This window comes from Polypterus senegalus, chromosome 3 (genome assembly GCF_016835505.1).
Source record: "Polypterus senegalus isolate Bchr_013 chromosome 3, ASM1683550v1, whole genome shotgun sequence".
In the NCBI taxonomy this organism is placed as follows: domain Eukaryota; kingdom Metazoa; phylum Chordata; class Cladistia; order Polypteriformes; family Polypteridae; genus Polypterus; species Polypterus senegalus.
The window spans coordinates 268,857,068-268,871,375 of record NC_053156.1 but is presented as its reverse complement, the minus strand read 5'-3'; the positions used below and the strand labels follow the sequence as shown (position 1 = coordinate 268,871,375).

Here is a 14,308-nt window from a genome sequence, read left to right as displayed (position 1 = left end):
GTAGGGAAGTGGGAAGAAACGGGTTTATTATAGTCCTTGAGCAATAGGAAAGAAAAGCAGCAAAGGTAAAATTTACTCTCTCGCTCTCTCTCTCTCTGTTCTTCATTTCACGTTTCTGTAAGAAGATCGAGTCAATGTCATCACACACATGAAAAATATGCCTTCTCTGAGTGTCACTATAAGCCTCTGTATTTAACTTGCCTGTCTGCCAGGTAGCTTACTGCACTTCCTGCTCTTGTATAATGACAAACTTCTATGAAACCAAAGTGTAATGATTATCCTTACTCCTTATTCCAGTTTGCAGTACATTTGCTAGGTTATGCAAAGAACGTAACCACTGCAAGCAAGATAGCAGCTACAGAGAACTTTTTTAGCGAGCCAGGAGCAAAGGTTTATAACCCAAAAAATCCCAAGGCACACCACTATTCTACCAACCACAAAAGCCTTAAATCTATACACTTGCTAAATTGTCTGAAGGGGTGAGACTGTCGGAGGCGCTGGTAAAAACAGCAGCTTGGAGATTGGCGTTCACAGACACAGCACTTAGTGAGCACTTTGGATGCATTTTCCTACCTGCTTCGTCCTTTTGCCCGCTTATACATGTGGCCCTATACGGGATACCTGGGTAGCTCTCATTGTACATCAGTTGTAAAACACTTGTTTAGAGTATACAGTAATTATAGTCGTTGATGGTAATGAACAACTGATGAGTTTTAACACAAGTTTTAATGTTTGCCCATTTAAGAGATACTTATTTCAATTTAGTCAGACTTTAGCAGTCTACAGAAGTCTGCAGTTATTTTGATTGTTCAATTTTACTTTGACATGTCTGTGTCTGGCCGGGGAGAGGGAAGTCTGGGCATCACTGCTCAAGCTGCTGCCCCCGCGACCCGACCTCGGATAATCGGAAGAGGATGGATGGATGGATGGAAGGATGTCTGTGTCTCATACTCCATACCAATTTGAGAATTAATACATTGGCCTCGTTTCCTTCTTGCCTTATTTTCAACTTGCCTTTTAGGCAGGCATTTGATTTAATTTCTGATACTTTGCTAATCTCTGAGGGGAGATTTTCTTTTTGCGTGACATTTTGGGAGTCAGCCATTGTACAATGGCCCTGGAGCAATTTGCAGATTGGGGTCTTGTTTAAGGACACAACAGAGTAGGATCACAGAGCCGCCACCACCACTATTCAAATTCAGGTGAACTTGCTCAAGAAGTATTGTGTTAAAAGGTCAGGTTTCAGTTTATTGTTTAAGTTTAAACTATGCCATTACATTTTTTAAATTTCCTTTGTGTTCATTTTACATTTAATTTTGTGATTCTGTGTTTATTTACTTCATGATTTATATTATGATTGTATGTTTTAATGTTAGATGATTAATCACCATTAATTCCATACAATTATGTGATTAAGGGCTAGGAATTGATTAAAAAGTTATTTGGCAGGTATATTGTAACACATATACAGTGGAACCTCGGGTCACGAACGTCTCTAAACACGTACAAATTGGGTTACGACCAAATAGTTCGCCAAACTTTTGCATCTGTTCACGAGCACACACTTGGGTGACGCACAAGCCAGTTTCCCTTCCGGTTCGTACGCGCGGTGATTTCCTCACGTGTTCAGTCTCTCCCTGTGCATTCGCTGTGAACTCTTTGTGCTCTATTTTGTTTCTCTTTCGGTTTGTACGGGCTGGTGATTTCCGCACGTGTTCAGTCTCTCCCTGTACAGTAAGTACATTGTTCTCGGTCAGACGTGCATCACACAGAGGGACTTTACCTCAAAATTGTAGTCTCCTCTCCACCCAGTTCCTCCTCACTTCCTTCATGCCAGAACTCGACTCACGCAAGGTTAGTTTTCTTTGTTGTTTATGGTTAGATTTTGTATAAATTACGGATTTTTCAAATGTTCATTTTTTTCCCCTGTGCTTAAAACTCATTAAAAAAGCGTTTACAGAGAGCGGTTGGTAAGGCTATAGCATGAACTCTTGCAATGTTAGTTTTCTCTGTTCAAGGTTTTCTCAGTGTTATTCAATGATTTTTACATTTAGTTTACTATCACACTGGGCATTCTATAGTATAATTAACTGTTTTTGTGCTTAAAAATCTTAAAAAAAAATACATTTACACACAGTTTGTACGGTGCAGAATGGAATAATTGTATTTACATACAATCCTATGGGGGAAATTACTTCGGATCCACTGTATAATATATGTATATACACTTTATATGTCTGCCAATACTGATACTCTGTGTAAGAAAGGTCAGAGCCGACTATACTTCCTTATAAGGTTGGCGTCCTTCAACATCTGCAATAAGATGCTGCAGATGTTCTACCAGACGGTTGTGGCGAGTGCCCTCTTCTACGCGGTGGTGTGCTGGGGAGGCAGCATAAAGATGAAAGACACCTCACGCCTGGACAAACTTGTTAAGAAGGCAGGCTCTAATGTAGGAGTAAAGTTGGACAGTTTAACATCTGTGGCAGAGTGACGGGCATTAAACAAACTCCTGTCAATCATGAAGAATCCACTGCATCCACTGAACAGGATCATCTCCAGGCAGAGGAGTAGCTTCAGTGACAGACTTAGCTGATCATTCCTCCCTCACACTATGCGACTCTTCAGTTCCACCTGGGGGAGTAAATGCTAACATTATTCAAAGTTATTGTCTGCTTTTACATGCATTTTACTACTCTTTAATTTAATATTGTTTTTTTTTTTTGTATCAGTATACTGCTGCTGGATTATGTGAATTTCCCCTTGGGATTAATAAAGTATCCTATCTCTCTATCTCTCTATCATACAAAGAGTACATGACACATGTCTTGTCCTGATTGGGGCTCATCGTGTGTACACACCTTCTCTTCCCCATGTGGGGAATGAACTTCTGACGTCGGTTGTGCTACGGTGGCTGATTCGCCTACTTGGCAGGGTGTAGATCAGAGTACTATATCCATTGGTCTAATCGCGATGTGATTGTTTGGATGGTTACCTACCAGATAACAATTATGGCTGGTCGGCCAGTTGGCAGATAATCAGATCATACATGTGTTATGTAGTACCTACCAAATTTATACAAAGCGTTCACAACATGTGCTTCACCCTAATTTTTGCAGGTACAAGTGCAGAAGTCTCATTGACACTCCCAAGAAATCGCTTGTTTGCAGTGATTACCTCCATAGTTTTTACAATCAAATGTTATGTTAAGGGTCCCATCATTTTTCTCCATGCCATTTTCATTTGTGTTGTTATTTGAAGTATTCTGTTGAATGAAAACTCTAAAGTGAAGTCTGATTTTTATTGAATTAGAAAAAACATAATAAGTCCCAGTTACTTTTGTTAGTTTCAAGATATTTAGATAGATAGATAGATACTTTATTAATCCCAAGGGGAAATTCACATAATCCAGCAGCAGTATACTGATACAAAAAAATTAAATTAAGTAGTATTAAAAATGAAAAAATAAATAAATAAATAAAAAAGCAGACAATAACTTTGAGTAATCTTAGCATTTACTCCCCGGGGTGAAATTGAAGAGTCGCATAGTGTGGGGGAGGAACGATCTCCTCAGTCTGTCAGTGGAGCAGGACAGTGACAAAAGTCTGTCACTGAAGCTACTCCTCTGCCTGGAGATGATCCTGTTCAGTGGATGCAGTGGATTATTCATGATTGACAGGAGTTTGCTTAATGCCCGTCGCTCTGCCACAGATGTTAAACTGTCCAACTTCATTCCTACAATAGAGCCTGCCTTCTTAACAAGTTTGTCCAGGCGTGAGGTGTCTTTCATCTTTATGCTGCCTCCCCAGCACACCACCGCGTAGAGAGGGCACTCGCCACAACCGTCTGGTAGAACATCTGCAGCATCTTATTGCAGATGTTGAAGGATGCCAACCTTCTCAGAAAGTATAGTCGGCTCTGACCTTTCTTACACAGAGCATCAGTATTGGCAGTCCAGTCCAATTTGTCATCCAGCTGCACTCCCAGATATTTATAGGTCTGCACCCTCTGCACACAGTCACCTCTGATGATCACGGGGTCCATTAGGGGCCTAGGCCTCCTAAAATCCACCACCAGCTCCTTGGTCTTGCTGGTGTTAAGGTGTAAGTGGTTTGAGTCGCACCATTTAACCAAGTCTTTGATTAGCTTCCTGTACTCCTCCTCCTGCCCACTCCTGATGCAGCCCACAATAGCAGTGTCGTCAGCGAACTTTTGCACGTGACAGGACTCCGAGTCATATTAGTAGTCTGATGTATATAGATTGAACAGGACCGGAGAAAGTACAGTCCCCTGCGGTGCTCCTGTATTGCTGACCACAATGTCAGACCTGCAGTTCCCAAGACGCACATATTGAGATCGTTCTGTAATATAGTCCATGATCCATGCCACCAGGTGTGAGTCTACTCCCATCTCAGTCGGCTTGTCTCTAAGGAGCAGAGGTTGGATGGTGTTGAAGGCGCTAGAGAAGTCCAGAAACATAATTTTTACAGCACCACTGCCTCTGTCCAGGTGGGAGAGGGATCGGTGTAGCATATAGATGATGGCATCCTCCGCTCCCACCTTCTCCTGGTATGCGAACTGCAGAGGGTCGAGGGCGTGGCGGACCTGTGGTGAAGCAGTAGCCTCTCTTCATCAGATGTGACGTCAGAGCAACAGGCCAGAAGTCCTTCAGCTCACTAGGACGTGATACCTTTGGGACAGGGGTGATACAAGATGTTTTCCAAAGCCTTGGGACTCTCCCCCATTCCAGGCTCAGGTTGAAGATGCACTGTAGAAGACTCCCCAGTTCCAACGCACAGGCCTTCAGCAGTCGTGGCGATACACCATCTGGACCCGCTGCTTTGCTGGCACGAAGTCTTCTCAGCTCTCTGCTCACATGGGCTGCTGTAATTGTGGGTGGGGATGTCTCACCTATGCTGGTATCAGCAGAAGGATGGTTGGAGGATGCAGTACTCCGAGGTGAGAGTGGGTTAGGGTGATCAAACCTATTAAAGAAGTTGTTCATTTGGTTTGCTCACTCCATGTCTGTCTCGATGGCGGCACCCCGCTTTGAGCTGCAGCCAGTGATAATCTTCATCCCATTCCACACTTCCTTCATGCTGTTGTTCTGCAACTTCTGCTCCAGCTTTCTCCTGTACTGCTCTTTCGCCGCCCTGAGCTGGACTCGGAGTTCCAGAGTTTCAGAGACCATTGTGGTTTCATCTTTTTGTGGAAGGGTACCAACAAATTTGTCTATGTCTGTACTTACCTATTTTAGGATGTTGAAGGAGAAAGCATGCGTTAATAGGGAGAATGTTTAAAGAGTGCCTGAGTCACCACTGAAACCTGGGACTCTGTAGCTGGGAGGATGACCCCTAGTGGCCTGGTGCCACTTCACACGAAATATGACTTAAAAAAATTGATAAAAACACAAAAAAAAGACAAAATAATGGGCCTCTTTTTTTATCGTAATGTATGTAGTATATTAAAAATTGCTGTTGAATTCTGAATCGCTGTGAGATCTCTCCTTTATCGTTGCTATCCACAGATCCTGAAATGGAGCTTTGTCTCCATAAATTTGATTTGTGAGAAGCTGTAACTGTTATCATTGGCTTTGTGCACCTCATCATTAATGTCACTCTGTTCAGTGACATTATTTAGGAAGAATACTGAAATCTGTTTTTTGTGTAATAAGGGGTCATAAAATCAGGATTAGGTTTATGTAACATGTTAAGGGAAAATTGTCTTAAAAATAGCCCACATACTGAAGGGTAAATCTGGGTCAGGCAAGCTTTGGAATTTTTTGATTTACTCACGTCATCTGTTAGGCAGGAAGTTGACAGTTTCCTTTGTCATATTTTTAAAGTGTACTGCACTTCATAGTTGCTGATAAGAGGCTGTTCTTTATTTGTCATGTCACCTCATTATTACACTACTCATGTTTTGCTTCTTGTTTTATATTTTACTGTTCTGCACGTTTTGATGAAGTTTGTTCAATGGAGTAGTTACAACATGGTAATTTTGTATTATAGGTAGTAACAATATTAAAGAAATATACCCACCCTTTTAAAAATATTTAAAAAATACAACCGTATTAACACCTTGCATAGGGATTTGCACTATTACAAAATACTTTAAGCAACTAACGAAAAATAAGATGGCCACAAATGGATAAAATCGCTATCCAAAAGAAAATAGACAAGCTGCATTGGTATAACCTTTTACGTTAGAGAGCAATGTTACTAGAGTCGCCAGGAGAGCACTACTTAATCTATAACGGTGTGGTTTAAATGGTCCTACAGCTGCTGCTGTGAGATAAAAAAAAAAAAAAACTAAGACAGATCAGCAGTTTTCTTACGTTGTTAATCACCATCATGGAGAACAAAACCGCTTTGAAGCTGAAATCTGCTAATCATTAGAGAGCCAACTAGATGTAAAAAATGCTTTTAGTATATTGTTTAGGACCTTTAGAATACACAGAAAAGTATTTTCAAAGCTATATCCATCATATTACAAAAAGTGTAACAGCAGAGCTAGACAGTGAAGACAACCAGATAATGTAACAGGCGGTCTAGATAATACAAAAAACGAGTCATGATGGATGTTAATGTCAGGCAATAATAGAAAAGTAGCCAGGTTCGAATTTTGCAAGTGATGGATCTCTAGAGAGATATGGCATTTTCAGTAATGGGGCATTCCAGAGGCACATAAACTTCAGCCAGCAACCATACCACTTTAGAAACTAAGCATGTTTGGACTCAACCGCACCATTGATGGGAGACCAACTAGTAAAAAATTGTTTTGCTGGCGGCAGAGGTGTTGGTGAGGTCAGTAGGAGGCACTTACTCCTGTGGTCTTTGTGTAGAATCTGATTCCCCAGTGCAGAGAAGGTGAAACTGTGCTGTAAAAGTGAGACATAAAACTGAGGCACTGACTGTCTGTGGTCATAAAAGCTCCCTGGGTATCTTTCAGTAAGAGTAGGGTATTTTTCCCAATGTCCTGCCTAAATTGCCCACCAAGGCCTGGTCATTCTGGTCCCCTAGTCATCTCTGCTAACTGTCTGTCTCAACCCTTCACCACCTAATTTTAATATGAACATACTGGCACAGGAATGGCAGCTATCGCATCATCCAGGTGGATGCTATGCATTGGTTTAAATTAAATCTATGTAAAGCGCTTTGAGTAGGTTAGGAAAGCACTCTATAGGTGTAATTCATTATTTTTGTTATTCCCTTTGTTTTGAATAAGCATCTTTGCAACTACTATACATCATTGAAAGTTTAAGTAAAAGTTAATGTCCACAGAGTTTTTCTGATGATAACCTACAAACATATACATACATTATTTAACAATGTTCATTCATGTGGTATCTACATACATACACAAGTTATATTCATTCATATTATTGACTAGCCATCCCCTGCGGTTCTGCCCATGCAGTGGTGAAACAGGACAGTGAAGAGGTCCCTGCCCAGCTCCCCACTCCTGACGTCACACTTCCCCCTCCCCTCAGTCCACAGCCTCTGTCTCGGATTAGAGTGAATATATCGCTCTTGCAAGCGAACTATGATTCTTAGCGTGATGAGAGAAGTCGCAAAGTCAGCCAGAATGTTCAAGCAAATTATAGAAAAAAAAATCAGATCTAAATCTGTTAACACCGAATTACCAAAGCCTACGATAAAACTCATAAATTCGTCCCATCTTGAATCCCTTTGCACCTCTCTGTCAGTGTCTTTTGTCTTGTAAATGTTTTGATAAGCAGCAAGCAGCCTGCTATCACATCCCCCCACTGCCACACAAAGTTTTCTCAGCTCAAGTCTGTTTATCTGCTTGTCAGTTGCTTTGAGTTGTATAGACTAAAGTAAATACTATATCGTTATTTGGAACATATGCATTTCATGTGTGTTCCGTGTCTACAACAATCTAAGTAAACACATCGTTAAAACAGAAACAGTTTTCATGTTTTAGTAATAATTGACAATATGTAGACATGAAGCATATAATGTATGAAGCCTGAAGTCCAAATATCAAATAAACACTTTCACAAAAGGTACAAGTAGAGCAAAACAAGTGCGCGTTTATTCAAGAATATAACTGCAGCAAAAGAACCCGCGTTATGGTGCGACATTGACACGTCTTTAACATAACTGCTTTGTTGGTGTAACGGTAAGAGCTGCTGACTGGTAATCAAAAGGTCACAAGTTCGATCTCGCACGAGTCCATTTTGAGAAGTCAGCTGATCTTGGTGTGAGTGTGGTGGATTTTCTATGTACAGTATGTGTCCTGTAGTGGGCTGGCACGTTTCCAGGTTAGTTTCAAACTTGTGCTGCTGGGCCATCCACTAGCTCCTTGTGATCCTAATCTTGAAAAGTGGGTTAGAAAATGGATGAGTCTGGAGATGCTATGCAGTGGTTAAAGTGTAACCTCATTTTTTTTTTTTTTTGGTACCCCAGTTTTTTCGTACATCCAAGAGAGTTGATTGGTATGATTGATTTTCCTTTATTGTTCAGTTGCAAATGGTAGAAGGTGCGTAAGTACTGTATGTCCTGTGATGGACTGGTTTCAGGATAGGCTCTGCTTCCCCACGATATTGTATTCAAGTAAGAAAATTAAGAAAATGGGTGCGAGTGGTCTGTCTTGGTTTTTCTGTTTTTTCCCTATGAATATAAAGACTGATGGCAGATAATTTCTTCCTGGATTTCTGTACCTGCTATTCTTTTGTAGTATTACCAAACATTGAATCTGCTTTTGTAGTCGTCTGATCAGTAGTGGTTTATTGATATGATAGTAAGAACAGAATGTGTTAATCTTAAAGCTTGCATGGTATCCATATCCTTAATTAAAATTTACTTGAATAACCAGTAGTACAAAATATTTTGAAGTCCAAAGAATCCAGGTTACGTCCTGGAGCCCAAAACCCATTCCAACAGCACTAGGTATAAATGCAGGAACAAACCCTGAATGGGGTGCGATTAAAAAGTAATATTAGGATAAAAATGCATACACTTAAATTCCCATTTACTTAGGAAAATATTGCCTGATTCGTTAAAATTTGCTACGGTGTTTCTTTTTTTTTTTTTTGTAAATTGTGTTTATTTGCCTTTAACACATCCTTTCAGGAGTTAGTGTGTATAGTTCTATTCTATGTTTCCCAGAACTGTGATTGGACATGATTTCAAACTTTTCCTCTTTCAAAGAGAAGAGATATTTTCTGGTCTTCACACTCCATGTCTGCTTAGGGCCTGATGCAACAGAGGAGAGTGTGCTTAGTCCAAGGTTTTAAATTAGGAAAAAGGTACAGCACATGGGTCGAAAATTTCTCTGCTTTGAATTTGTTCTTTTCTGTCTCTAAAGTGAACTCACCATATGAAATCTTATTTTATTACCAATATATGTGTTTACTGGTGCTGTATTGTTTTTATTGGTGCCGTTACCCTTTTTATCTCTTATCTTTGCAGCAGGTAGAGTGTAAGTGAGATGGCTGTCCGAGAGAAAATTTTGCTGAGTACAGCTAGTTACCTGTGGTCACTTGATGATGTTCTTGGTCAAGGAGCAACTGCAACGGTCTATAAAGCCAGGAACAAGGTTGGCCCCTTCTTTCTTTCTGTTACCTTATTTTAATAATTTCTATTGTTTGTTAATTTGTCAACTCTTTAGTATATATAATATCTTTAATTGTGTGCATTTTACAACACTTCATTTGTATGTGATGGTTTTTAGACGTGGACCCCACGCTTTATCCTGGAGCATCTCTGTATTTTAATATAAGGTTCTACAGTCATAATATAAGTTTCTGTGGCCAGTCACTTAAACTGTGCAAAAGTGGTTAATATGATGACGTCTTCATATTTTTTTATTTCATTTCTTGTTCTCTTAGCCAAATTACCTTATTTTTCTAAATCTGCCCTAATTTTATTTTTGTATTTACTCCAGAAATCGGGGGAGCTGGTAGCGGTAAAAGTGTTCAACCCAGTTAGTTACCTGCGGCCTTATGAAGTCCAAATGAGGGAGTTTGAAATGCTTCGTAAACTGAATCACATCAATATTGTGAAGCTTTTCACACTGGAGGAGGTGGTGAGTGCAGTATATTACTTTAGTAATGGATCGGTGAGGGCAGGAGGGGTGGGGATTCCTCCTCCAAGATCCGTTGATCTATTCTTGGTGTAGACATTTTGATTGGTTGATCAGTTCACTTCCTAGGCCCAATCCACACTAGTATCTTTTCATATAAAACCACAGACAAAGTCACAGTATTCATTTTTTGTCCACACTACCCTGGAAATTTCAAACCCACTGCCAAAAAACAGAAACCTCTGAAAACGCTCTCCATAGTCATATACATCTACTCCACACTTCATTGTGGGCAGGCAAAAACTCAGTCTAATTGCGATCTGAATTGTTTGTGCTTATTACCTGGCCCTTCCCTACTTGGACCCTTTAAGAAAAAAAACATATTCTAAAATAATAGGCATAGAAGAGTTAATTTCATTGTGCTTGTTTTACAGCTTCCCTGTTTGCACTCGCATTCACAAGAATATGTCTGTAACACGAAATCACAATGCAGTAAAGTGAAAATACAGATACATGTGTGGATTTATTTGTATTGTAGGTTTTTTTCTCTATTTAGTTAGTTTTACAAATGTTACTTAGTATAAGCTGTGGTCTGATTACTGTCGACTGCTTATAATCCGTCCTCTTGCAAGTGAACATAGAGCTGATCACTGTTTTTTTGTGTGTGTTTCTGTAGCATTTGCAGTGGGTTTTATTTAGTGACAACTAAACTGTCAACAGTTCTGAAGACTATTATATTCAACCATAATCGGCACATTAAAGTGACATGGGGGCCATTTGTTGCAGCTGTTTAAAGAATTTTTCATTTACTAATCCATGCAATTAAAACATCTGTAAGTTTTCATTACCATGAAGACAGAAGTCCTGTATTTGAACAAGCAAGCAGCTGGCCCTAAAATTTGACATATTAAGCCTGAGCTATTAATTCTGCCACCATCAGATTTTTCTTCACCAAATTTCATTCATTTGATAAGATTCACAAGGTAAGTAGTTGTTAATGAATAACATGGGCAAGATTTGTAAATTGCATCATCGTTGTGGTACTGAAAAAAATATGGCAAGAAATACTGCACTCTCCATTGTATCTCAGAAGGGGTAATGGGGAGTGACAATTTATTTTGTTTTCCTATTGTGTTTTGCAATACCAGTTTAATAAACTTTTATTTACCACATTCGTTCAGGTGGACAATTTTTATGTATGAAGTCATTAAATCCCCATCTCCCAAATAAAGGGGTGAACACACCAGAGAAGCATTTAATTTTCACTCCTCCTTCAACTATAAGAAGAATGCTAAATGTATTAGAGACCTTCTTCAGCTGGTGCTAACATACTGTAGTTTCCTTAACTTTGTTGTTGCAGTAAACTATAGGTGTCAAACTCAGATCTTGGGGGCCACGGTGGCTGCTGGTTTTTTGTTTCAGCCACTTTCTTATTAGTGACCAATTACTGCTGCTACCTGAACAGATACATTTTGGTTTAAATTTTAATACTTTTTTAAGACTCTGATCTCCTAATAAGCTAGACTGGTCCAGGAACTCGCTGGCCGTATACAAGAAGGGTCAAAGTAGGCTGTATTTTCTACGGAAAGTTCAGATCTTTAAGTGTCAGAAACACTATGCTGCGGATGTTCTATAACAGTGTGGTGGCCAGTGCCATTTTCTTCGCTGTGGCGTGCTGGGGGAGCAGCATGAAAGTGGCAGACATCAGGAGACTAAACAAACTAATTCAGATGGTTGCCTCTGGGGTAGGAGAGAAACTGGACAGCTTGGAAACTGTGGCAGATCAGAGAATGTTGTCTAGGCTTTGGTCTATTATTGAAAATGCTAATCACCCACTTCATAGTGTTGTGGTTGGACAGAGGAGCGTTTTCAGCAGTAGACTGACTAACATCAAGTGCTCCACTGAACGTCACAGGAAATCCTTTCTCCCCACAGCCATTAGTCTCTATAACTCCTTTTCCGGTCACTCGCCCACACTTTAAGCTATTACCCTACTACCCATACTATTTGTTCTTGTGTAATAAATTGTCTGCTCTTCACATGAGAATACCCTTATTTGTTCTCAAAATGTGCAATATTAACTTAAGGTGCAACACTCTGTACTTTAGTTTGATACTTACATTTATTATACTTTATTATGTTTACAGTGCATCCAGAAAGTATTCACAGCGCATCACTTTTTCCACATTTTGTTATGTTACAGCCTTATTCCAAAATGGATTAAATTCATTTTTTTTCTCAGAATTCTACACACAACACACCATAATGACAATGTGAAAAACGTTTACTTGAGGTTTTTGCAAATTTATTTAAAATAAAAAAGCTGAGAAATCACATGTACATAAGTATTCACAGCCTTTGCTCAATACTTTGTCGATGCACCTACGGCAGCAATTACAGCCTCAAGTCTTTTTGAATATGATGCCACAAGCTTGGCACACCTATCCTTGGCCAGTTTCGCCCATTCCTCTTTGCAGCACCTCTCAAGCTCCATTAGGTTGGATGGGAAGCATCGGTGCACAGCCATTTTAAGATCTCTCCAGAGATGTTCAATCGGATTCAAGTCTGGGCTCTGGCTGGGCCACTCAAGGACATTCACAGAGTTGTCCTGAAGCCACTCCTTTGATATCTTGGCTGTGTGCTTAGGGTTGTTGTCCTGCTGAAAGATGAACTGTCACCCCAGTCTGAGGTCAAGAGCGCTCTGGAGCAGGTTTTCATCCAGGATGTCTCTGTACATTGCTGCAGTCATCTTTCCCTTTATCCTGACTAGTCTCCCAGTTCCTGCCGCTGAAAAACATCCCCACAGCATGATGCTGCCACCACCATGCTTCACTGTAGGGATGGTATTGGCCTGGTGATGAGCGGTGCCTGGTTTCCTCCAAATGTGATGCCTGGCATTCACACCAAAGAGTTCAATCTTTGTCTCATCAGACCAGAGAATTTTGTTTCTTGTGGTCCGAGAGTCCTTCAGGTTCCTTTTGGCAAACTCCAGGCGGGCTGCCATGTGCCTTTTTACTAAGGAGTGGCTTCCGTCTGGCCACTCTACCATACAGGCCTGATTGGTGGATTGCTGCAGAGATTTTTGTCCTTCTGGAAGGTTCTCCTCTCTCCACAGAGGACCTATGGAGCTCTGACAGAGTGAGCATCGGGTTCTTGGTCACCTCCCTGACTAAGGCCCTTCTCCCCCGATCGCTCAGTTTAGATGGCCGGCCAGCTCTAGGAAGAGTCCTGGTGATTTCGAACTTCTTCCACTTACGGATGATGGAGGCCACTGTGCTCATTGGGACCTTCAAAGCAGCAGAAATTATTCTGTAACCTTCCCCAGATTTGTGCCTCAAGAAAATCCTGTCTCAGAGGTCTACAGACAATCCCTTTGACTTCATGCTTGGTTTGTGCTCTGACATGAACTGTCAACTGTGGGACCTTCTATAGACAGGTGTGTGCCTTTCCAAATCATGTCCAATCAACTGAATTTACCACAGGTGGACTCCAACTAAGCTGCAGAAACATCTCAAGAATGATCAGGGGAAACAGGATGCACCTGAGCTCAATTTTGAGCTTCATGGCAAAGGCTGTGAATACTTATGTACATGTGCTTTCTCAATTTTTAAATTTTTAATAAATTTGCAAAAATCTCAAACTTTTTTCCAGTTGTCATTATGGGGTGTTATGTGTAGAATTCTGAGGAAAAAAATGAATTTAATCCATTTTGGAATAAGGCTGTAACATAACAAAATGTGGAAAAAGTGATGAAGCGCTGTGAATACTTTCCGGATGCATTGTCCATGATTACTTTTATATGTGCTCTTGTGTAACTTGTCTATTGTCTGTTAAGTTGTAACATAAGTAATTAGAAGTTTTCTGATTCTGATTAATGGTTTCCTTTTCCCTTAACTTGTAGACAAAATGAAATGCAACAAAAATGAGACGTTACATGAGCCAACTAGGTGTTATTTCACAGTTTGTATGTTTTGTTGTCAATCCTATAATTTTAAAAATGGGTGAAATGTGGCAAGCATTAATATGTATGACATAAGGATAGTTCAGTGTTTTTTATCTTGGTTTTTAAGGTTTTTCTCTTTTTCATTTAGCTTTTCAGGTGTCGCATTCTGATTATTTGATACATTATTTATTAATGAACATACATGGATTATCTTTAAATAATACACATAACAGAGAGATTTATTTTTTTATTTATCCAATGACTCCATTGAGAGTCAAGCAAACTCTCATTTATTATTTAGTATTATTAGGATTC

The 14,308-nt window shown here is 40.0% G+C and overlaps 1 protein-coding gene across 5 annotated transcripts in view; it reads left to right on the top strand.

Annotated features, from left to right (window-relative positions):
• The window catches only part of ikbke (inhibitor of nuclear factor kappa B kinase subunit epsilon), an 84,360-nt gene that overhangs the window by 13,043 nt on the left and 57,009 nt on the right, over nucleotides 1–14,308 (top strand). For all 5 annotated transcript variants that reach the window (XM_039749150.1, XM_039749152.1, XM_039749153.1 and 2 more), the window contains exons 2-3: nucleotides 9,438–9,564; nucleotides 9,913–10,053. In XM_039749150.1, coding sequence (XP_039605084.1) covers nucleotides 9,457–9,564; nucleotides 9,913–10,053 — 249 coding nt within the window. In that variant the 5' untranslated portion in view covers nucleotides 9,438–9,456. The remainder of the gene's footprint in view (nucleotides 1–9,437; nucleotides 9,565–9,912; nucleotides 10,054–14,308) is intronic.